Here is a 25,631-nt window from a genome sequence, read left to right as displayed (position 1 = left end):
GGAAGCAATGCGTGTTTTTTTTTCTAAATAATTGAGATAGAAAAAATGTGTGCTTGATTAAATCAACTTGCTTTATATTAGGAAACGTGGCGGCCTTGGACTGAACGGTTTGAGTTCACTTCCACCGCCGCCATTGACAAAACTACAAGCAGACTACAAATCTAAAAGCGCAGAAAACCGACGTCATCGTTAACTTTTGCTTGCTGATTGGCCCGGTTGAAATTATACCGGAGGAATCCAGGTCAATGGGAGAAATATGGAGCTAAATTGGGGCCATTGGGGTGTGTCAAGTCTGAAACTGAAAAAAATAAACTTTTAATCTGAAAAGTGAGCTGTGAATTGAGATTGAATGAAGTGGGACAGCATAGGAAGGCAATGGCTAATGATAAACTCCCTCTTTGAAATGAAATCTGACCGACAGCAGAAAACATGCCATAAATAAACAGAACACAGTGCAGTCCATCATCCCATTTTATTCACAGCAGGATTGAAGAAATCAACATCTTTTTGGACTCATACATGCTCCCAGACTCTCTCCCTCTCCTTTGCACAGACACAGTGGTATGGTAGGCACACCGTGTCGAAGAGCTCAGATGTGTCGTCTAACAGCAGATCAAAAGGAGGCACTTCTGATGCAAACAGTGATGAGCGTTCATGCTTCGAGTGTCATACAGGAGACGGATGTGCTCAAGAAGTTTCCAGTTCACCGACTTCAGACCATCACTGATTCACATCCGATGTTTGTTAGGATTTTATCGGTTTTCCTTCGTAGGAGAACGTAGCACCCCGACTTCCCCCTAAATTATAATTGAACAGAGGCAGCTGAAGTGGGGAAACGCTGCTGAACAGAACTAAACGCACTGAACCTTTAAACCTGTAGGGACTTTAACTCAATCCAACCGTTTCATAATCTGCCAGTGAAAAGCTACAAGCTGGTCTCTGCTCTCCTCTTCATCATCGTGCTCTGATAATTACCAAACAGCAGGTGTGTATGGGATTCTCTGATGATAAAAAACAAAAAAAGAAAAGCCTGAGTAGCAGCCAGCTAAAGAAGACGTGATGCATGATTGGTTAATCAACAGAATCCCCACGTTAGAAACAATTTGACTTTGGTAACGACAGGATGAAGCTGAGGTTTGAGATGCGTTCACAGTCGGGGACGCTTCAGATTCTTCAGGATCACGATTTCCCCTCAAGTCCCAAAAAGCTGTTTTGTTAATCGTATAAAAGTAAGAAAAACCCTTTAAACATTGCAGCCAGCTGAAGGAAAAAAGTTTGTCCCAATTACGAATGTTTGCAAGAAGTCAGAAAAATAAATTACCCCACCATTAGTTTTCCTTCCTCCCACTAAGCAACTCCAATAATTTACTAGCGTTTGTGTTGAACTGCACACAGTGGGACGAGGTGGCGATAGCTTGAAGGAGACTGTGTGCGTTTTCTTCGGTCTCTGTAGCCGTCAACGTTCCAGCTCGCCGCCGCTGCTCCTCTTCTCCTAGATTAGTGTTTTTTTTGGTCCCTGCGGGGCCTCCTCCGCCCCTCGTCTCAGACGGCCACTTGTGGCCAGGATCAGCCGCCGGTTCTGGGCGTTAGGGTATCGTCTGATCTGGACGTCCAGACTCCATCACCTCTTCTGCTCCCAGATCTCGGCCATGTTCAGGTCGAGTCGCTCCAGGCTCTTCAGAGCCAGGATGTTCTCCGTGTAGAAGGCCACGTCCACCACCACCAGCCTGCAGACACAGTTTATAACAACTGATATAGGGAAACTGATCGCAAGTGTTTCATTATGTTAATAATTACAAATGACGGAAAGTATTTTCAAAAAGTGGCTTTTAAATACAGGATCATCATTTTTGTTCTACTGTGAGAATAAAGTGATATAAGCAGAATAAATATGCAGCTTAGCCAGGAAAAAACATCTTAAAATTACAGAAAAAGGTTTTTTTAATGTGAAAAAAACTTTGATAGTCATCAGGATCTGATGCAACCAGGTCAGTTTGTGTTGTTTCTTCTCAGAAATATTGTTTGAAAATCCTGCTACTGATCATTTGATTCTGATGCGTTTAAAAATTAAGTATTTCTATTAAATACTTACCTGTAAAACTTTTACCAAAGTACAACCATTTTTAAGTTGGAATTCTCATGAAACTACTACTTTATTCTTGTAATGAAGAAAAACTCACTTGAAAACATTTCTGCTGGTATTTGGCCAGTTTTACTCATTTTAAATAACATTTAGCATGTCCCTGTTTGCATAGTTTTATTTTTCACATATTGTAAAAAGTCTGATGTCTTCTAATGCAGAAACACACAAACACATTTTTGTACATTTTATAAAAATATTATTTCTACTCAGTTCAACGTACCTTGGATTGAAATGTGCCAGAAAACTAGAGCAAATTAATTCTATTAAATGTGTTAATAGAAGGTTTTTTTGAAGAAATTTCTCATTTTGTTGCTGGGAATCAACTCAGATTTTGCAGAATAAAATCTAATTAACTAAAAAAAACCAATTACAGCAAAAGTTAAGAAATTGCCTCTTTGTTTCATTAAAATATTCTGTGTTTAATTCATAGTTGTGCAGATTAAAACAAAAAATGATTTTGTATTTTAAGTTGGAAAACTATTTGACCCAACAGAGAACTTTCAACTTTAGGATTCTGGTTCTTGTTGTAAAAAGTTGTATTCTATTAACTTATTGATCTATACACCAGTGCTGCTTACGTTTCAATTTTGGGTTTAAAAGAATGTATGAAATCACAACTAAGACTAAGATTATTATTAGAAAGAGGTAATGAGTGGCTTGTGTGTATGTGTGTGTGTGTGTGTGTGTGTGTGTGTTACCCATGCTGCGGTCCTCCATCATTACTGACCCCGAGTCGAGCCAGCTGCCTCTTAAGGTGCATTTTAAAACAAGCATTGATCCTTAGAAACAGCATCTGTGCAGAAAAACACGTTTCCAGTCCAGCTCAACTTTTTTTTTTTTTTAAATAAAACATTTTATTTTACTGAAAGGTGACCTTTAACCCTGAACCTCACCCGAGTCTGTTCTTCAGGCAGCAGCTCAAAGATGGCTTCATGCATCTTGGCCATCTGTTTACAGATGTTTCTGAAGCAGGCCGACGGCATCGGGGCTTTCACTTCATACTGAGGGAAAAACAACAACATCACAGCAGGTAACTCACCTGGCTGCTGCAGATCCACCTGGACTTCACACCCAGCAACAAAAGTTATCCAATCAGGAGGTCACCGACTATATCTGTTAATAAACTCAACTTATGATCTCTTGATTGATTTGGGATTTTTTTTTAAGGTGCTGCAGTGAAAATGCTGCTAAGGAGGTTCAAAATCAAAACCCTACTATTTATAATCATGTAATTTTGACGTCATTAGTCTAGTTTCCAGATTTAAAAAAAACAAAAACATAACTTTATGGGCAAAAAGTTTCCAACAGAAGAAAAGGGGACTCAGAGAACCTTTACTAAAACATTCAGCTTCCTGTTGTGTATATCGCCACTAAGCTGCCTGGAGGAGCAGCTGACATCCCTCTGTAAAAAAATAAAGTTTCCTTTCTAGAGCATTCCTGCCCCCACACCACAGAGGCTGCTTCACTTCAGCAGCAAGGAGCGTCGTCTCCTCTCTGACCTGGCAGCGTTTGAGCATGGTGCGTTTACTGAGCAGAAAAACGTCAGACTTTTAGAATAACGCCGTCTGACTCCGGTCACCAAGGCTCACAGCAGACATTGATGCTCAATTCAGATTCTTTTTTTTTGTTTGTTTTTAAACAGAAACTGGATTTTCTTTTTTTTTTTACAGTGAAACTACTGGAACACGCTTCTGTGTAAATGGTTTACAACTCCAAAGCGACTCAGATGTGCAAACGAGGAATGTTGACGCCACACAACAGCGGCCCGCTTACAGAAGTAGTAATGAACGGAGCCAATTCTGGATCGATTTTAAAGTTTTATTCAGCAATGGGAACCGACACCATCGTCACACAATCACACCAAGACAAAGGAAGCTAATAAAAAGAAACCACACACGTCTGTTTGGATGTTTAGCTGGAGCTAACAATGGTGTGATTGTGACCTGATGAACTTCAGCGACTCAGACTAATTATAATTTCCAGTCATTGTTTACACACGTTTCAACAATGGCGTAAAACTTGGATGAAATTTGGCCTCATCGTTGAGACTGGAGACACTTTGAAAACAACCGGATTCGTATCTGATTAAGAGCTACATGTGGAAGTGGCAAAGATCGGATTTTTGGGGGTGTAAAGTTCAGAATCGGGTTGTTTAGACTGGATTACTGTGTGAACGTAACCCAAATGATTTTTTCCAATATCTCTCAACTTGAAATAATCAGTCGGCAAAGCCGGAACAAAATGTTCCCAAGGCCGGTACAAACCGACATGATGAGCATGAAAGTACCACTGTCAGCCCGGTCGGTTTCAGAACCAGAGAAAAGACCAAGATGGCCGAAAGATGAGACAGAGAAGGAGTGAGAAGACCAGCTAATCGTTTGGTCATGCGAGATTCATGCAAATAGAGTTTCTGATGTTACCTTTGATAAAAACTTCTCAAACAGGCTGTCCATGATGGCCACCAGCTTGGCAGAGATTTCTGAGATGTGATCGTTGTAGTCCTGCAAAACAAAAACAAAAAACATCCTCCAGTGATCACACCAAAGATCTGGATATAAAGTCAAAATGATTTTTTTAGTTACCTTCATGATGTGGTCAAAGTGTCTGAGAACACTGAACTGTTTGGGCTGCAGCTTGGTCTCAAAATGTGCTCTGATGATGGGAATGTAGTGAACCACCAGCTGCAGGCAGCGGGATGCTAATGCTACACACACACACAGCAATGCCGCTCAGAATCAAACAAAACCAAGTCAGAATGATGGGTTCAGTGTTGGTGCGTACCCAGGTTTTTTGTAGTGATGGTCTTGAGGCCGACGACCTGCAAAGCTCCTGCTCCGAGGACCAGCTGGCAGCTGCGGGAGTTAAAGTGCTGCAACAGGAAGAAAACAGGAAGTAAACCTCAAGATTTTTGGTTAATCTTGACTTTCAAAGTGTTAATTTCACAAAAACAGAGGCTAAAAAACATACACCACACATTTACATCTACAGTACAGATGCTTCTTTGTTTTTGAGACATCTCTGACATTAACCGTTAGCTTCCCCACTGAACACAGTCGTCATGGCGACTCCGTTCTGATGAACTGGGTTGGGACGTCCGTCTGTCAAGCTCCTCACCTTGAGCAGGTCCGACAGACGCGTTAGCATGTCTGTGGCGATGGATGGGATGTCGTTCACACACTGACAGTATTCCAGAAAGATCCGGATCAGCAGCAGAACGGTTCTGAACAAACAGAAAGCAGAAACCTGCTCTGGTTGCTGCATTCAGGTCATGTGTTACGGCTACGGCTGGATAAAAAAGTGTAATCGGATTAATCCCACTATAGCCACTACGTCATTAAGCAAACTTCAAAAAATATTCAAGAAAATATTTTAGTGTCTCAAACCAAACATCTCAGTTTTCCATGTTTTCATATTCATCAGAAGAAGCAATTTTGTTTCAAACGTAATTTAGAAAACTGTGAACTGGTTGTGCTTCAGTGGAAGGATAAAGCGATTAATCTGCGTTATAAGATGCCAACACGTTAAACTTTTTAGATTAATTGTGTGTTAACGTCGACAGCCCTAGATTAAATTCATTTATACCCAAGAATTGAGTTCAAGTTGGTCTCCAACATCACTAAACCACATTAAAAGTTTCCATTGTGTTCACTCCCTGTGTGAGGAAACTTACCCGACAACAGCGTATTTCTGGCCGTTGACGAGCAGAAAGTCTGCAGGTTTTCTGTCCTCTGTGCCTGTAGGATAAATCGTTACTTTAGTAGTTCGTTTTTAACATTTATATACTGTTAGTGTCTCACTGAACAGGGACTATTACAGAAAGCATTATGACTGATGAATGCAGCAACTGTGACTGGATGTTTGGGCCGACCTGACACTTTGCGCTCCGGTAGAGATATTTTGCCGTCAGCGATGGAGTTGACCAGATCCTGAAACTCTGCTGGAACGTCGGCCTGCTTCCAGCGCTCGTTATCCAGGAGGAGGCTGCGCAGAAACGATAAAAACAAACCTTCAGAAAACCTGCCTGGTACTGGAAACATTCAGTCAAATTCAACACTGTGAAAGAGCAGAGTTGCATGTAACTCGCTTAATTAAAGTGTTATTGTGGATGGTTATGGCTGTGGGCAAGATAGATCTCCTGTAGCAGTCTGTGTTACAACAAATTTGGAGAAGCCTCTGACTGAAGACACTTTTTTTTGCCAATTTTTTGAAATACCTGAACTTTAATATGAATACGTGTCAGGCGTTTCCAATTTGTTAGACATTAAATCTGTAAAAAAGGAAAGAATACAACTAAAAATAGATAGATTGAATAAACAGATGGAAAAGCAGATAAACTGATAAGTGGATACAACTTTTAGATAAATATGAGAAAATGAATAAATAGAAATACAAGTATTTTTCACACTTTTCCACTTTTTTTATATTTGTCCAAACTTGGAAAGTAGTTTTTTTCCCAGACGGCAACAGTGAGGAAAAACTGGATTTGTTTTTATTAATATTCATGCAGGGCACAAAGTAAAGACAACAACCACTACTGTCAATAAAAACAAACTGATCTGAAAAGTGAAGCTGAAAGGAGGGGAGGAGATTTTTTTCAAACCGATTTAGTAATTGATTTGTTGATTTTAGAATTAAACATCAATGCACAACTACCCATGCAAGCAGCAAGTTTACCTGATTTAAAGAGGAATTCACTGCATTCTTTTTAATATTACGTTTTAATATTTGCTTACATCTAATGAAAAAGCAAAAACACCTCAACAGGACTGTTCCCAAAATGAGACAGTGGAGAATCTTGTCGTTTTGATTTATTTCTACATGAGGCTTCTTGGCATGTATATCACAATATGTCCAATTTGGTTTTCTTTCTGTAATAGCATTGACATTTTTCTCATTATTACTTTAATTTCTTGTGCAAACAATGGCTAATCTTGTGTGCCATTATTAATGCAATACGGTAATTTTTCCAGACGGCAACAGTGAGGAAAAACTGGATTGTAATTATAGGCATCTTTCTTGACACTTAAGGACGCCATATAAAGTGCATAAAGTCAAAAGATACAGCAGTAAAATAATAAATCAATTTAATAAAGCATAAAGCATCAGATGGATATTGATACATAAAAATGTGATTTAAAAAAAGGGGGGGGAAAGCAGATTTACCTGAGTTTTGTCTTCCGTTCTTCGTGGAATCGGTTGACAAAGCGGTTGGCCTGGCTCTGCAGCGCCCCCCTCAGGGAGACGCTGCGCCTGCCGCACAGATCCTCCGTATCCCTGACGAAGCCCTCCACCGCCTGAGAGAGCGACACGAACTCCGCCGAGCTCAGGCGCTCCAGGGACCCGTCCTGTCGGGAGGAAAGCTTCATGAAAACGAACAGAAACCCCAAAAACCGGATCTTTTTCTCTGAAAACACCGATCTCACGCTACCTTGGCTCTGGCCGTCAGGACTTTGACGCAGCGGTCGTGGCTAACGTCGGAAGCTACGTACAGCAGCTCCTGCAGGTTGTTGATGACGCGGTTCAGCTCCATTTCAGTGGGCATCGGGTTCTCACCAGAGCTGAACACAAGCAGATTCACCGTTTACAGCTTAGCTTAGCAGGCGGCCATTTCCATCTGAACTTATAACAAAGATCGTACAACCATAAGGGGCGGTTGGGAGATATACTGTGAATTTCCTGGGGTTTGTTTGTAGCTCTGTCCTTCTTTCACTCCATAATGACTTTCTACACTCAAACCCTGTAGCGCCAAGCTTAAAAGTTTTTTTTTTTTTTTTTTTTTTTACAAAATGCAAGTAGCTTCATAAAGGTTTGCAACAGAAATGAGAAAGTGGCAAAAATGAATATTGTCTAACCAACTTATCAAAACAATAATTTAATATTTAGAAATTAAATCAGATGGACCAAAATATAAAGGTAAGTGGAAATTTTGGTAATTTAAAGACCAAGATGAAAAAAAAAAAAATTCAGGCTAAAGAAACCATTTTCCAATCAGTTTTTCAAAATAAAACCTATGAAACTAACGAAAGCTGCTGATGTGCGTCAGTGTCTGGTGAATTTTTGATGAAAACACGTTTATTCTGTATTCAGTGAAGTTACTCACAGTATGCAGGAGTTTTACTCGAGTAAATAAATGGTAAGTGGCCCGTGCTGGTTACCAAAGCTACTTACGTAAATGCAACTACTTACTACCCAACTGAAAAAAAGCCAGCTAGCTAGCAATGGTGAATTAGCAGCTAGTTAACCGCCTTGAGTCAGAACGCAGTGAAGATGTCTGCATACGAATATGCTCACCTTCCTAAAATAATGCCCCAAATCACTTTAGGTCAAAAAAAGTGTCCTAAATAAAATAAAAATAATAAATCACCTCCTTTTTATTGAAAAAAAATATCTAGGGAAAAAACAAGGAAAGAAAAAAAACAGCAGAATTTAATAATTGTAATTAAACTTAAGGCCAACTTAAATTTTTTTTATGAATTTAAAATATTTTAAGACTTTTTATAGCAAATTTAATTACAAAAACATAAAATGCTGACACTGGGAAACGTACATGAAGCCGTGTTCTCTGCCTGCAGAAACCTCAGAGATCCCAGAGGAAGAGTCGCCTTCTGCAGCAGCTTCAGGCCGGTTCTGCTGGAACCTTGAGCCCGCCGCAGAGCGCTGGTCCAGACCCGCCACCCCCGACTCCTGCTGCTGCTGCTGCTGGGCTTCATTCAACGCGTCACTGATGAACAGACCCTCATGGGTGAGATAAGCCAGCTCAGCTTCCCCCTGCAGGGCCACTGGCCCCTGGGAGACGTCCGCTGGCGCCGAACTGGTTTCTGCCAGGAGTCGATTCTTATGGCTTGAAGACAGAACCTGAAGAACTACGTTCCTGATCACATTTAAGGTATCCTAGGAAAGAGAAAGAGGAAGAAAATAAGACTTTGTATGTCAGTGTATTGACCCAAACATGTCGTTAATTATCCGAGATGGGTAATAAACTGGGTTTTCCCTCACCTTGATTCTCTGCAGGAAGAGAAGGAAACTCTCAAAGATGTTTTCCAGAAGCTCAAACCACTGAGGGAACGTCATCAGACGCATCTGGTCAGCTAGCCTGAAACAAACAGGACGTTTGGAAATTCATACAATATTCATTCCTTTTCATATTTCATCATTAAATTCACAAACAATTGTTGGTTTTATGCCACAGAAAAACAAAAAGCTCAATTTGGAAGTGGAAAGGATAAATACATTTTGTTGTACTTTTGGAGTCTATTACTGCAGAAAATTTGAAGTTAGTCTCTCTTGGTGCAGCATTGGTATCTATACATTATTTTTGGGGCCTGTGGCTACAAAAATGATGAATTTAGACAAAGAGTTCCTGTCCTACTTTACAAACCCACAACTGAATGATCCAAATGTGGAAAGAAAGGATTTAAAAGTATGAAATGCTAAGTTTAAATTTATGGATCTTGATTCTGATCAGCTTCACTGCCAAAGTGCTGTGCAGTGTCAGTTTTCTGCCACTCAAAGCGTTTTGCATGTAGGTCAAAGACACAGAGTATATATATATTTTAATCTATAGCCCAGGAGTTTTACTGGTTATTATGCTGCTCTGTAGCTGTAGTTATTTTTAAAGACAACAGCTCTATAAAAGTCAATCCTCATTGTTCAAATGTTACTTACAGGAGTGGGAATTTATGTAATTTATCATGATTAATTGGAATTTATAATGGTTATGGTTATTCTTAAGAAATTTATCAAGTTTAAACATCCAAAAACTGATTAATTTTACCATTTTCTCCACTATTTAATGAACCTACAAATTCAAAAACCTGACTAAAAGCAGTTACTGTGTGCAGTTTAATGATATAAATCACATTTTTATGTGACTGGTGTCCATAATTTATAAACCATGGGGGTTTATCTGGTTTTTGTTCTGATAAAACTAAATGTTGGTTCTCTATGTTTGATTCTATTGGTAAGTCCATCCATCCATTTTCTTTACACCCTTGTCCCTTTAGTGGGGTCAGGAGGTGCTGGTGCCCATCTCCAGCTAACGTTCCGGGCGAGAGGCGGGGTCACCCTGGACAGGTCGCCAGTCTGTCGCAGGTCTATTGGTAAGTATAAAAACTAAATGTTGGTTCCAGTTGTGTGGTCTTTATTTCCTGTTAGAGTCAGTTAAGCATTCGTTTGGGTGGAAAAGTTAAGGACTTGACAGGAAATGAAAAATAAAAATAACCCATATCAGAATCGATCTGTGTTTGAACACCTTAAACAAGCCCAGGATTCACGGACAGGTCAGGGAACTTACTTTAAGATAACTTCGGTGTCGATTTCTTCTATGTGAACAACACGTTCTGCCACACACTGCAAAAACAAGCAGATCCAATAAACGAGAGAGAAATCTCAACACGTCGCTCTACGATGCACAGACTGCGACAAACCGTGGCGATCTGTACCTGATAGACGATGGCCTTGGCAGCTGCGATCATCTCGTCGCTGTAAATATCCAGGAAGTCCAGCTTCCTCTGCCGCAGCAGCCCGAACACCAGCGACTCCAGACGCTCCTTTAAACACAGAAACAGCAGCAGAAGCTGAGTCCACACGACCTGGGCTGAAGACACGTTTCTATTTCACATTGATTTATTGATTTGTTCCACATGCTTAGGAAAAAGATCAGTAGTAATTAAAACGGGAAGCAATCATGTCAAACAGACTGAACGCGTTTAAACATCAACAATCAGGACGTTATGATCGGATCTAGATCTCCATCTAAAAATTATCTTCATGCAGGTTTGAGCCCTGATTCACAATCTGGGATCTGAGCCTGATTTCAGCAGCAGATGGGCTTTTATGGATTGGCTGAATCAGATCGTCAGTGGTGTGTGTGTGTGTGTCCAACCTTTTGAGAGTCAGCATTTGGTTTATGGACCTGTGATGAGCACAGCATCCATTAAACACAGAATCAACTCCAAAGTTACAAAACTCGGCCTATTCAAACAAAATCCAAAAGTTTATAGCATAAATTGCTTTTGTAAATTAAAAAACTGAATGACGGAAGAAAAAAAACCCAACAAACTGAACTAGTTTTTTCTTGCAAAGCAGATTCTGAAGAATCGGTTCGGTTCAATCAACCTGAAATCTATTCCCTTTGCTGCAAAACAGACGAAAGTAAAAATAGAAAGTGCTACAAAATTTTAGAAAAATGCGAGCACTAAAGATGGTCTGGACGGAAACGTGTGGAAACTAAACAGTTCTCGTATGCAGAAGCTGCTATAACTCTCAGAAATGTTATTTTTATTTTTTTATAGAAAACAGCAAGAAGGGTGCTGTGGTGGAGCAGGGGCAAAGCACAACCCACATATTGAGACCTTAGTTCTCATGCCGGTGGTCGCAGGTTCAATTCCCTGCCTGGTGACATTTGCCGCATGTCTTCCCCGCCTCTCATAACCCTCTTTCCTGTCAAACTACTTTCAAATAAAGGCCACTAGAGCCAACAAAACCTTTATAAAAACAGAAAGAAGAAAAGCTTTGAAAACAAACCTTCTCCAACACCTGTGGTTCCTCCTTTAGGTTGCGGTTCAGGTCGCTGCGGGCGTACATGCTAAAATCCTCCACCATCATCTTATCGATCAGCTTCTCCAGCTCACACAGCTGGGAGCCCAGATGTCTGAGGAACACACACACACACAGAGCAAAATCATGACATCAGTGAGTGGAAGTGGGTTCAGTTTGCACAAGGGATGCAAATAATTGATTTACAACTAAATGTTGATTAAAGGTTTATTAGATTAAAATTTGTTCTAATGTCCACTTGGACCTTCTTTTAGTGTTGTAGTTTGGCCGCCAACCAGCAGAGGGCATCGCTGGTCATCATTGAGCAGAGCCAGTTGATACAGAAATAAAGATGGTGGCGATATCCCAGAAAGGGAAAGAAAAACAGCAAAAAACAGTCTGGTGTGGGATGAAAAAATTGCACTTCATTCAGTTTTATTTTGAAATATAAGCACTTGACAGGTTCCTTAAGTTTTGACGTAATAGCGCTTTATTCAGCTGAGCTGCAAGCTGGCGCAATGTCAACTTCTCAAATAAAAATTGGTGACGTGCTACGAAGGTGAGGATGTCAGACAAGCTGAAGGGATAATGCAGAAAAAATTTAACATGATGGAAAATGAAGACAAAGGTTGAGTTTGAAGGCTGTCGTGAGTTAAATCACTTTATGGAGCGAAGATTTAACTTTCCTTCAAGAGCAACGACAGACTTTATGTCTGTATGAACATCTCTCTGTTCATGGGGGATTAAGTGTTTCACATATTTTATTATTTTCATTTTCCTATTCAGTAACCTAAGAGGTTCCTGTTACACATGCTTAAGTTTATTAATGTGAGAAAATCATAATTTTCTGTTCAGTCAGACAGTGTTTAATACAGAAAAATACAATAGTGTTAAAATGTAATGGACTTTTTGTATTTAGCATATGAAAAATGTTGCCCACTTTATAGAAGAGAAAAGTCAGCTGCCAAGTCAACCAACAAGATTAAACATCAACCACGGAGCTAGGAAAATAAAAAGCTGCACTATGAAGGACACAGGAAGCTTCTTCCCACCTGAAGCTGTGGATTCCCTGCAGCTCCTGCTGCAGCACCTCCTTGGTGGTGGCGATCAGCTCCAGCGCTCCAACAAACTCTGAGGTAGAGAGCAGCAGCTGCACGGTGGGCTGCGTCTGATGCACTGCCGCCATCAGCTTCAGCTTGTTGTGCAGCTTCACGCAGTTGTTGCGAGTCAGCGCGATGCGGAGGGCCCGCAGCGGCCCCTGGCACATGACGCGGTCCATGGCGGCGGTGCGGCTCCGCAGGACGGCCACCGCCTGCTGCGTCTCCTGCAGCCGGTCCTGCAGCTCGTGCTGAGAGGACATGGCGTGGAAAAACGCCTCGGAGCGCAGAGAGATCTGCCGAGCGATGCTGACCTCCACTACGTCCAGGTAGTGGCTCAGCTGGAGGAAGGAAGTTACATCAATACTGGAGAAAATTCAACCTAAAGGGATTTCTATTGCTGATTAGTTCCAGAAAGAAAGGGTGCAAATGGAAATCTCACTAAATTAAAAATATAACAATGAAAATGTGTATTCTTACTTTAAGATGAACATTGTGGTGCCATAAAATGAGACTTTTTGTAAAGGTCTAAAACTCCAACGTTAAGGAAGATTTGTTATCTACGATGGAGTAATAGGGCCAGGATAAGGAAACAAAACAAAAAACAGGGAAATTGCAAGAATAAACTCTTAAAATCACAAGTTTAGCAGAGTAAAGTCATAATATTATCAGAATAAAGTTGTAGTAATATAAGAAAACGGTGTAAAAAAGAATAAAAAGTCAAAGTGCTAAAAGAATGTGGTGAGAATAAAGCCATAATGTTATGACTTTCTCTCATTAATGCAACTATTTTCTAGTGTTTATGCAACTTTCTTCTGGTAATATTGTGTCTTTATTCTGCTAATATGACGTCATTGTCAAATTATCATGACTTTATTCTCATGAGAAAGAAAAGAAGAAAAAAAAAAATCTTAGTCTGGCCCCCATACTGTCATCATCATCTCCTGAACAGATTAATACGGAAATGTTGAACTTGTTTCCTCTTCTGCATGTTTCACCTTTTCCTGCAGCAGCTTGGAGGAAGCGACGTCTCTGCTTTTCCCTCCCGCGCCGTGGAAGTGTGACCAAGGCAGGACCGTGTTGAAGGTAGCTGGATCCTCCAAAGCAAACTCTGGCCTCATAAAAATCTGGAAAACAGGTCAGGTTATTGCACAAAACCTACTGTGTCCAGCTTTTTCCACCGATTCACTTAAATTAAACCATTATTCACATAATAACATCCTCCAAAATATATTTTTGGAGGCAGTAGAGGTAAAAATATCCAGTTAATGGAAACAACGAAACATCAAGAATATATAAACAAGCAAAAAAAAAAAAAACATACTCAGACCAGTAACTAAGCAAAACTTCAGCAAAAAATATATACATTTTGCATTTAAGATTCAAGACAATTCTCCTAAAACTATGCCACTCCTTAAATGGCACCTTGTTAAAAGTTATATTTCAGACATTACTTTTTATAATCGGTCATAAACTTTCCCTCCAAGTGCAAACAGCAGAAAGTAAAGACGTTTTACCTTTGGAACTTGTTCGAGCTCAGCTCTGGATTTGTCTGCAGGAAAACGAAAAAACAAGGAAAAAGTTTATTATTCAGTTATTTAAAAACCAAGAATAAATCAGGGATTTATTGTAAAAAAAATAAGCAACATCTCATCCTGCATTAACAGTTCATTTAGTTTACTGATGACTCAAAGTGAAGGAAAGCTTCACCTTTTTTTTTTTTAAAGAAAAAAACTGACTTTTTTCTGTAACTTTGTCCCTATTTTTGTTATGCGCCGCCCTGCTTATAACCTCATCCAACCAGTTTTAAATGCAACTTTTCTTTAAAAAAATATTTGTAAAAAATTTTAAAAAATACTAAAGTGTTGCACATTCCAGCTAAGAACAGCTTAATATAACGTAGTTAAAAGAAATCTTATTTATTCCAACATTTACGGTGTTTAAACAAAAGCTGGTCCCAAACTAATAAAATCACTTTCTGTACATGAAAAAGAAAAAGAAATTAAACTCAGTGATCGTAGTAACCACTCATCCTTAAGATGCTCATAAAGGCAGACAAGGGGAAAAACTGGAAAACATTTCCAGCCAATCAGATTACAGAGAGTGACCTCAGTCTCATCAATCGTAGACGGACAGCAGCGTCTCTGCTGACCAGGGATGTCAAACTCATTTTCCTTTTGGTCAAATCAAGATCATAAATGTTCTTAAAGGGCCGGTTCTGCCAGAATGTATTGATAAAACTTGTTAAATTGTTAAAATATCGTTTAAATTGAACGACATTGAACATCTTTTCAGTCCCTTCATGATTTTCCGTTCGATTTTTATTTTTATGCAATAAAAAGTGTTTCTGGCGGTAATTTAGAAATACTTGCACTTATCTATGATAGTAAATGCGACTCGCCATATCATTATGGATTATAACTCAACATTTAGTAAGGCTGAGGAAGGCGTTTAGTAGAAGTAGTAAATACTGCCACCTGCAGGTGGGAGTAAACCATCATTTAGATCCAATGACTTCCCATTTTTGCAAAAAATCTAATAAATTCACAATTATGTATCATCACAAAAAAGTGCAGGGATTTGTTGATTTTGCATGAATTTTCTCAATAATTCACAAGAAACTGAAGTGAATAATTGATGCAATTTGGCAGTAAAAGAATAAAATGAATTGATAAAACAATATTTAAGCACACTGTCATCATGACGGTTCTATTTATGTCACTTTAGAGCAGTGGGCCCCAAACTTTTTCCTGTGAGGGCCACATAACTTTTCCCTTCTCTGGTGGGGGGCCGGCGTCAGTTTGTAACAGAAAAAGTGCTACACGTTTATCACCTGCACTGCCGTAAGTTGTTGACGGGAGGGGCTGGGGTCGCATTTCTAGATTGATTTTTACCCAGAAAGCACATGGGCAAAAACCGTTAGTGAAACAGTCACTGGGACTGACTAGTATTCCATTGAGGGAAAGTAACTTTAACATATGAATTCCTCATATGTTAACATAAAGGCTCGTTTTGAAGTATAAGCTGCTACTTACAGGCTTCGAAGAACTCGACCTGGAATGCGGCGTTCATAACAAACACGTGTTCATCTGCTCTACTGCTAGCAAACAACCGTACTGATTAAATAACATAAAAGTCAAGCAGTTCCCTAAAAGTCCAACAGATGGCAGCAATGCAAAACAAAACACCCACAGTTTACAGGACACACTTCCTGCTAAAGAGCCCCCTGGTGGTTGAAGAAAAATCCACATATAAACCGGAAAATGCAATACATGAAAAAAAATCTGAATGATCTCTGGCATTGTTCAGGGGGCCGGACCAAATGTGGAGGTGGGCCGGATCCGGCCCGCGGGCCGTAGTTTGGGGACCACTGCTTTAAGAGTCTAGAGGGCCTCATAAAAAGCCAGATTTGGCCCCTGTGGCCTGAGTTTGACATGTACTGCAGACAAAGCAATCCTTCAAAAAAAAACAAACAAAATCAGAATGGAAATTATCAAGCGGTTGATTTATTGTGACAGACTTGGCCTCGAGATTTTCCTAAAACCTGAAGAATAAGTTGCTCCTGCAGTTCATTAAAACCCACATTACTTTCTGCTTGTGTAAAATATCCTCAGTTATTTTGTCTTCTTTAGTCTCTATATTGTTAACGCTGTGTTGTGCAACACTGCGCTGAAGGCAGCATCATTTTTCATTGATCGGTTTATAGAGGAAGCAGAGGGAGGGAGAGTCTGAATAATTCATACCGTGGTTGGTGGTGATACTGGAAGCTGCATCCACATCATCTTTATTGGGGCAGATCGTCTTGCAGCGTTCATGGATTCGTTCCCTCTAAAAATAACAGCATACAAAGAAAATAAACGTTTCAGACCAAAACGAGCGAAAGACTAATAAAACTTCATGCAGCAGGAGGAAGGAAACAGAAACGTCAGCAGCTGTAAAGTTTATCATTCTGAAACCAGAAGGAGGAAATGATAAACATGCAGGTGGTTGGTCACATGATTCCCTCTAAGCTAGATGACTAATGGAAAGAAAGTGCTGAAGTTACAAGAATTTATATTAAGAAAGGTCAAAATTAAAATCATTTCCTTTTACAGCTACATGAAGCCGACTGAAAATTTTAATTTCTTTCACTACGAAAAAACAAAAAAGTCTGAAAGGTTTGTGTCATCGGTACAGACCAGTTTGTTATTTTTATATCATTTAAAAAAATGTGGCTGAAAGGCAAAATTTACTAAATTTAATGTTTAAATTCAAGGCTCCAACAAACGATTATTTTAGCAATTATTCTGAAAATTAACCGGATTTAAAAAACACAGTACACTGTAGATTCTCATTTAACCACTTATAAATATTTTTATTTCTAATATTGTGTAAAATATTAGTAAATTGCTGCAGCTCCAGGATTTTGTGTGTTTTTGTGGCTTTTTGTTCTCAAAATCACATATTTTGTGACACTAATTTAGAAATATTTGTAAGGAATTTTTATGATATTTGCGCTAATTGATGTTAACTGTGACTTTTTAATACTCATCTCATCAATCACAGACTATTACTTCACATCAAGTGAGGCTGAGGCAGCAGTGACTGAAACACAATGTTTTTCACCAATTCTGAGAAAAATTTGCAGTAAAATTAGAAAAAAAACGTGGAGACCTGTTAATTTTGCGTGAATTTTAAGGATTTGTGAAAGACAAACTGGAGGGACTTGATGTAATTTGGCATCTAGAGGGCCGCACAAAAATCTACGGCGGGCCAGATTTGGCCCCCAGGCCTCGGGTTTGACACGTGCCTAAATTAGTGTTCGCTTGTAGCAAAGGATGCATCTGCAGCAAAAAATAAAATAAGTACTTCGAGCAGCATGTGAGAAGCTCAGCCTTTCTGCTCGACTTATTGATACAGTTCTGATCTGTTGATTTTTTTTTTTTTTGATTGACCAATTAATGATGCAACAATAATTAGTTTAATAGGAGATTTTCTTTACCGAATTTGAACCAGGTAAAGCTAAAAACTATGCCACTTGAGTTAAAGGTAGAAAATATTTACAAAGTCTTTTTATTTTTCATCTAAATTGCAAAATGTTTTTTTTTTTGCATAATTTTGTTTAAATTTAAATTAAATTTACCGGTAGCTATAAAAATGTACTTGCCGTCATCAGCTGATTGGACGTCAGGCGTCCAATCAGAGGACAACGAGGCTCTGAAGAACAAAGCTGAGTGTTTACCTGAGTCATTTCCTGTGAGTACGGCCCAAAGTGTTCCCTGGAGATGTTGGGCAGGTGGAAAGACGGCATCACCTCCGTCTCCGTGAAGTCCAGCCCCCATGTTTTGGTAAAAAAGTCCGACTCTCGTTTCGCCAGCCTCGGGTCGTTCAGCGCGGCGGGGAGGTTGACCTTTGAACTGTACACCGTCCACCGGTCGTGCTCCGCCACCACGGATGGACCATTGTGCAGACCCCTCCCCTCACCTGCAGAACGGACACACAAACGTGAATCCAGACCGGATTTCATGCTGGATTAAAACTCAAACATCCTTAAAATCATAAATGGAAAGAAAAACTAAAGATTACTGCAAAATATCAATATAAACACAACGGACGGGTTTATTTTTGACACATATAGGGTAGAAACCAGAAGTTTAGATACAGCTGTGTGTAATTAATGTATTAATTAACCTGCCAGAAGTTTCCACAGCGATGACATCATCATCTGGGCATGAAGAGACTAATTATTCTGATTCTTCAGCAGTGGTGGAGAAAGTACTCAAAAAATTTACTTAAGTAAAAGTACCACATTAACATTTTACTTAAGTAAGTAAGTAAAAAAGTACTGGCTTTTAAAAATGCTTAAGTATTAAAAGTAAAAGTACTTGCTGAATACATAACATAATGCTAAATCTAGTGAACCGAATTTAATACATAAAAGTGCATTTAATAAACATGCCAGATAACATTCTATTGGTTATTCTCTGTAAAGTTAGTCTTAGATATGTGATCTATGAACATAATTCAGGAATGGAAACATTGTCTCCTTCAACATAGCATGAACTCATAGTGACTTATTAGAACAAATCCAACTGAAAGGAGTAAAGGTGGCAACCAAAGCCATGTAGCAGAGTTGTAGTCAGCCCACGAACCCGAGACCAAGACCAGCGCCCGCGCTAATGACAATAAAATTAAGTTTACCTATCAAAATTGGTTCTCAGATTGATCTGAAAGATCCACATTCCCATAAAAACACCTAGATATTAAATACTTAGAGCTGACCAGAATCATTTAAAACTCATTTCATTCTGTTTTGCTTTCATTGCTGTGCTACAATCTGCAGAAGTCTTAAGACATCAATGCGTAAATGTTCTCATTATTGTGGCATTTAGCAAATAGAAATAATCTTAATTCTAACTGACCTAAAACAAGAGACGTTTGGTCATTTTGTCTATGTAAATTTCTGGTTTCAACTTTATGTCTACATGTGGGGAAACATGTTCAAAAAGAACTGAAATTTAAAAACACCTGAAAACAAGAGTAACTAGGTCAACTCTTCAAACTCTGCACTGATTTTCTAATTTGGGCATAAAGGATTATTTTTAAAAAAAATGACATCAGCTCATTAGAGAAGAATATTAATAACCTGCTAAAAAAAAAAAAAAAGAAATGTGTAGAGAATCTTCCAATTTTATACCATAAAACAAAACATAAGGCTTTAACCCGTCAGAACTTTTTCCCGGTTCTTCAGGTGCGAAAAGATACAGAAAAGAAGCAAAAATGGTTCAGCACGATGAAGAGCTGTGTTTTTCCTGCTCACCGGTTGGCTCCTTGGGGCAAACGTCGGGCAGGGAGCGGATGCCCCGGCTGCGGAGCGGGGAGAGGCCACGCTCCTTCAGGTGGACCCCGTCTCGGCCCCCACCGGCCCGGCGAGGCAGCGGGGAGGAGCTGCTGCTGGAGGCCATGGCATCGGGACTCGCCTCCCAGGAGGCTAGCTGCAAACGCCAACAAGAGAAACACCTGGAGGTTTACGGCTCTGAAAGGTTCACATCTTTTAAGGAATTCATGACGACAGCAGAAAATACAGTGGGAATCTGAGGAAAATTCAACCCATTTAAATGTTGTTGTATTTTTAGAAGGGCTGCCACAGTCAATTATTAACCATTTTTTAATTATAAAATATGATTTAATTATTCATGTAATAATTGGCTGCACAGTGGCGCAGTTGGTAGAGCTGTTGCCTTGCAGCAAGAAGGTTCTGGGTTCGATTCCCGGTTTTTCTGCATGGAGTTTGCATGTTCTCCCTGTGCATGCGTGGGTTTTCTCCGGGTACTCCAGTTTCCTCCCACAGTCCAAAAAAACATGACTGTCAGGTTAATTGGTCTGTCTAAATTGCCCCTAGGTGTGAATGTGTGTGTGTGTATGGTTGTGTGTCTCTGTGTTGACCTGCGACAGACTGGCGACCTGTCCAGGGTGACCCCACCTCTCGCCCGAAACGTTAGCTGGAGAGGCACCAGCAACCCTCCTGACCCCACTAAGGGACAAAGGTGTAAGAAAATGGATGGATGGATATTCATGTAATTGTATATTCTATAAGATAATTAAATTCCATATTTAATTATTTATAATTAGTAGTTTTTTTTTTAAATAATGTACTTTTTAAATTACAATTAGTACATTTGTACCAGCAGATTTTTTTCTGTATTTTTCATATAAACATCTTTTATTCACTAAAAGATGCATTTAAACAATTCCTTTTTTTAAATAAAAAATATATATTGCCTAAATTGCAGCAACAGCATTAATTTAATGTGATTATGACTAATCAAATTAATTAGTGGGCACCAAAACATGCTTAGAAGTTTTTTTCCCTTTTTTACAGAATTTAAACCAAATGAAGTAAAATCTATGCTACTTGAGGAGCTTTGGGTAAAACTTATGTACAGACCAAAAAATTTGCTTTCTTTTTGTTTTAAATCTTATATGCAAAACATATAATTTTTTTGGTGTAACTAATATATCAACAGATTAGACTGGGGTAAAAAATACTTGATCATTTGTGACAAAAGATGCATCTGCAGCTTAAAAAACGCTTTTATCATTAACATGCGAAAAGCTCCGTCCTTTCTGCTCAACTTGACATCAAAACTGTGTAGAGCTGGTTTTTAAATAAATATATATGTAGTTGATTAATTGAATAATAGCTGGACAACAAAATGTGATCAACAGGAGATTAAAAAACAGAATTTGAACTTGATGAAGCAGTTTTGGGTAGAACATATTTACAGATGTTTTTTTTTGTTCTCGTCTTAAATGCTAAATGTACAAATGTTTTGTAAAGTTTTGGCACATTTACTGCTCTGAATGTTCTTTCAGCAAACTGTATTTTTGAGTCTGTATACTGTAGCCAATGATTAATCGATTACTACATTAGTTGGCAATTACTGGAGTAATTCATCACTAACAATGTTAAGATGTTGGACATTTTTCTACCACATAAAGCAGCAAAGCAAAACCAACAGAATGTATTCTCACTTCTACTTGACGCATCACTTGGTTCCACTTGTTTTTTGCCACGTTGACAGAAAATGTTAGCGACAGGAAGTGGCACCTGCTCATGTTTGCACTAATCACTGCTGCACCAGTCAACATTCAGGCGACATGAAGCCCCGCGTGCTGCTTCTTCCACACCTGCAGCTTGTTACGAGTAGAAAACGAGAGCTGATGTAGTTTAATGGCAACTACTGGAGTTTGGGCCCATTTCAGGACGGGTTGGGGCTCCACTTTGGCTCGCTGCAGTTTCCTTTGTCCTGTGGGATTTTCTACAGAAAGTGTCGGGATGTTCAGACGGTTTCGGTTCTAACTGGACTGATGAGGCGTAAGACCCCCTGCTGCTAATCCCATCACGCAGAAGAAAGGATTACATGAAACATACGGAACCTTATTATTGCCATCACAACTACTAGTAACGCAAACGTCAGAACAACAATCTGAGAGCATAATTCTTTAGACTCGCTTGGCTTGTTTTAGTCACGTTATAATTACACGAGGCAGTTGAAATAACTGATGAATTTAGGGCTGACATGATTAATTATTTTTAAAAATTAACTAATTTAGTAATTGATTAATCGCTAGCTGGAGTTTAGATCCAGAAAAGACCATCTGCTCAAAGGACAAAGTGAGAGCAGTAATTAAGCCAAAACTGTACAAAAATATACACATTTTGCATCTAAAAAACTCCAGAAAAACTTTATTTTTTACCCTCATCTACTCAATTGACCTAATTTTAGCTTCAGCTCAGACAAATTGAAAAAGACAAAAATGTACAATATATATTTTGCATCTAAAAATGAAAGCAATTTTTACCCCAATCTACTTAAATGTCCTAATTTTAGCTTCACCTGGTAGAATATTAAATAAAAATATTTTTTTAAACTGAGCCAAATTTAGTATTAAAAAAAAAAAAAAAAATCAAACTAAGCGGAAAAAAAATTTATACATTTTTCATCCTTCCAAATTGTCAAGAAAAAAATTTGGTCTGTAAATATGTTTTATCCAAAACTCCTCATGTAGCAGTTTTAGCATCTGCTGGTTCAAATTATGTAAAAAATATAAAAAGAAAAATAAAAATCTCACTTTTTGCTTCCCAAGTATGAGTTTCTGAAACAATACAAACATCAGCGCTACACCCTATTATAAATTTTTACAAAAGGAGGCTCAAGTCTTTAAAAGAAAAATCTGAAGAATGTGATTTTTTTTTTTAACTGATCAAAAAGAAAAAAATCAGTTACTAAAAATAATGGTTAGTTGCAGCTCTAGTCCCATGACAGGCACAGATTTATGAAGCTTTAAGGAACCAAATAAAGTGTTAACACCACAATAACACTGTGTCTAAGGAAGCTACACTGATTACAGTCTGACACACATTTTTTATTGATTCTGGTCAGTAAACAGAGATTGAAATTGAGGATATGTATAAATCCTGTTTATTAAAATCTTCAGAAACAATCTGAGCTTCCACCACTTTCTGTCCATAAAACATGTCCTGCAAAGAGATCATGGATGAGTAACAACTGGGGTTTTTATGTAAATTTACCTCCTACAAGTAGATAAGAGACAGTTAAAACCTCAAATAAAACCAATAGTTCTTATTTATCAAATCCATGCAAATTATGCTTAGGGATTCCACCTGCCTTTTCCCCCCCAAGAGAGAATAATTAGATGATAAACGAGCATATTTAAGAAAAATATTCATGTCTGATCATATAGGTCTGACATTTGTAAAAGTTCATAATGACTGCTGAATATCCTAAATGTTTAAATCGATCACTGAACCTTTACGGGACTCAGATGTCAGTTTCAGTGAAACAAATGGGCAGAAAAAGGAAGGAAACGCCTCATAGTTTAGAAAAGTGTTGTTTCAGAGCCCACACAGGCTCTGCCATTTAAATTAACTCAGGTCCAAACCGCTTCTTTAATTTTCTACAAGACTTGTTCAAATATATTCAGTATATACATCTAGGAAGGACCAAGCAGCTGGAAAAGTATGCATTATTGCCATGAAGATTGCAGACGCATGTAAAATACATACAAGGAGCAAAGATATCAAACCAAAGATTGCATCCCAGCAGTCCTTTACAGTAGCACAGATATTGAACAGAATGATTGCACGTCGCCATTTTCTGCAGCTCTAGTTCTTTTAAATATTCCGTCTCAAATGTCCACGCTTTTCCTGACTCTGTGGCAAATGTCTGAACACGATCATCTAAAAATTTCTGGAGGCAAAGAAGAGATTCTGCTGCTACAATGCAGTTCATTTTCCCTTAAATGTTGATATTTCAGTTCCCAGAGAAATTGGCAAAATTATTATCAGAGGTAAAATAAAATACATGGGAAAAAATATAAATAAAAATATTCATCTCTGCGTCTTCTGGACATCAAAATACTAGAACTGGTTTAATACAGAATGTGACATTATGGTTTTTCCATGTGTATACTAGGACTGTAAACAAGTACAATATTAAGTTAAGGAACATTAAAAATGTTTTAATAAAAATAAACGTAGAGAAGTAGCAGAGGTGAACATAAATTCTCTGTTGTGACACCAAAACTTCACATGTCAGAGTCCTGAAGTCATCAGGTGATTCAGACATGAAGAAGTACAGAGGGCTGACGAAGCACTTTGTGCCACGGTGTGGGAACAATCATCTTATTTTAAATGTCAACAAAATGAGGAAGAGGACTGCAGATTTTAAAAGAAACAAGATTAGATCAAACTATTTTCATCATGGGAGAAAACATGGAGGTTCAGGAGAATAAACACCTCGGTGTTCCTCTGAACAATAGACTGAACTGGAGACGCAACAGTGAAGGAAAAACACAGTGTCTTCAGTCAGAGGCCATTTCAGAATCGCTTTAACACATACTGCTATGGGAGACCCTTCCTGCCCACAGCCATCAGAATCAACAACAACTCTGAACAATTTTGGATAATACGAGTTATAACATTTAAATTTCCCTTTGTGATAAAGAAAGTATTTTGTACTGAATTGAATTAATCTACCAATTCATTTAAGTGCTGCTTAAATGAATTAGTTTAAGCAGCACTTATATTTTAATTTCTATTTTGATCTTGGGTAGAATCTCAAACTAAATTACATTAATCGTGTCTGTGTGTTTTATTTACCCCTATCAAAGTTGTTGTTCTGCCAGTGCAGCACTGAAGTGCAACTTGTTTGTAAAGTGCAACAGAAATAAAATAGACATCAACATATCGGGTCCTACAGCTAGCACAGACAGAGAGGGGGAGGCTGATCGGTAGGGGACAATACTGACACGTTTCCAGGTAAATATTAACTTTTTATTGAGACTTTGTGTTGCTGGGCTGAACTGTAAGATCATGATTGAAGCTCCCTTAAAAAAAAAAACAAGAGACGGGAGCTAGCCAGTTAGCTTTAGCTCAGCTCTCTTCTTCGCCTGTGCTTGTTCAATTACCATTACCAGAGCTGACAACGAAGTTAAAACAAAATACCAAAAACACGACGCACGCAAGCACTTTTCCTTTTGATATCACAAGGTGAAACGACGCAGAGTATCTGTTGTCTGTGCCTCTAGCTAATGCTAATGCTATCAGCTGCGGTTACACGTAGACTGGCTAATGCTAACAGGCTTAAAAAGAGCAGCCAACCAGATCATACACACACACACACAATAAACGAAACAAAATGTTCAGTGACTGTGGAGTTCAGCCATGCCCCTACCTGTCTAGTAAAGCGCAGTAGCAGGTATCTCTCCTCTTCAGCATCACAGGAACACAGGAGGAACTGGAAAATGACAAACACTCATACAGAACAAGCTAGCACCGGTACAACGACCATCATGCACTGCTGAGGCAAAGCAAAACTGTTTTCCTTCAGTTTCTCTCTGCAGGGTTGCTGCTGCCACCTGCTGGCCAGAACATTTTTTTTTTTAGCATAAATTCTTGACTTACTCTTTTCAACCATTCCATTGCTTTAAATTAATCACCCGGACCAAAACGGATCTTATAACTGTTGTACATTCAACTGCTGTTAATAATCCAGAAACGATAGCAGAACAACTTCAACACCTTCCTCTCTAACTGGTAGCTGGACTTTTCCTCAACAAGCAAAACATTCTGAACTATTACACAGAACACAGAAAAGGTCTTTCCTCAGGGATATGTACTCGGCACCCTGCTCTTCACGCTGCCGACAAATGACTGCCAGGTGATGCATAACCAATCACCTGCTCAAGTTTGGGAATGGCACAACCTTTACAGCTGGGGTCTTCAGCTCCGTAAGAGCATCCTGCGATTTTTAGAGGCATATCTGCTCCAAAATACCTGAATCAAATAA

At 38.9% G+C, this 25,631-nt stretch overlaps 1 protein-coding gene across 2 annotated transcripts; it reads right to left on the bottom strand.

Annotated features, from left to right (window-relative positions):
- Nucleotides 1-453: 453 nt before the first annotated feature.
- On the bottom strand, nt 454-25,458 carry vps54 (VPS54 subunit of GARP complex). Of its 2 annotated transcripts, XM_008417854.3 has the most exons (25): nt 25,247-25,458; nt 25,017-25,079; nt 19,577-19,751; nt 17,999-18,240; nt 16,521-16,605; nt 14,295-14,329; nt 13,776-13,904; nt 12,733-13,118; nt 11,669-11,795; nt 11,028-11,057; nt 10,585-10,692; nt 10,437-10,492; nt 9,140-9,236; nt 8,691-9,034; nt 7,572-7,701; nt 7,307-7,488; nt 6,012-6,124; nt 5,814-5,877; nt 5,258-5,363; nt 4,925-5,012; nt 4,726-4,847; nt 4,564-4,644; nt 3,037-3,144; nt 2,842-2,936; nt 454-1,727 (listed from the first exon to the last, which is right to left on the bottom strand). In XM_008417854.3, the coding sequence occupies exons 1-25, from the start codon at nt 25,262-25,264 to the stop codon at nt 1,622-1,624; spliced, it is 3,090 nt and encodes a 1,029-aa protein (XP_008416076.2). In that variant the 5' UTR covers nt 25,265-25,458; the 3' UTR covers nt 454-1,621. The 2 variants fall into 2 exon arrangements, with proteins under 2 accessions (XP_008416076.2, XP_008416084.2); XM_008417862.3 differs by lacking the exon at nt 11,028-11,057 and having other exon boundaries at nt 25,247-25,456.
- Nucleotides 25,459-25,631: the final 173 nt, after the last annotated feature.

Source organism: Poecilia reticulata, chromosome 1 (genome assembly GCF_904066995.2).
Source record: "Poecilia reticulata chromosome 1, P_reticulata-male-v2, whole genome shotgun sequence".
NCBI lineage: Eukaryota > Metazoa > Chordata > Actinopteri > Cyprinodontiformes > Poeciliidae > Poecilia > Poecilia reticulata.
The sequence above is the reverse complement of the archived record's forward strand: the minus strand, read 5'-3'. Positions and strand labels throughout refer to the sequence as shown.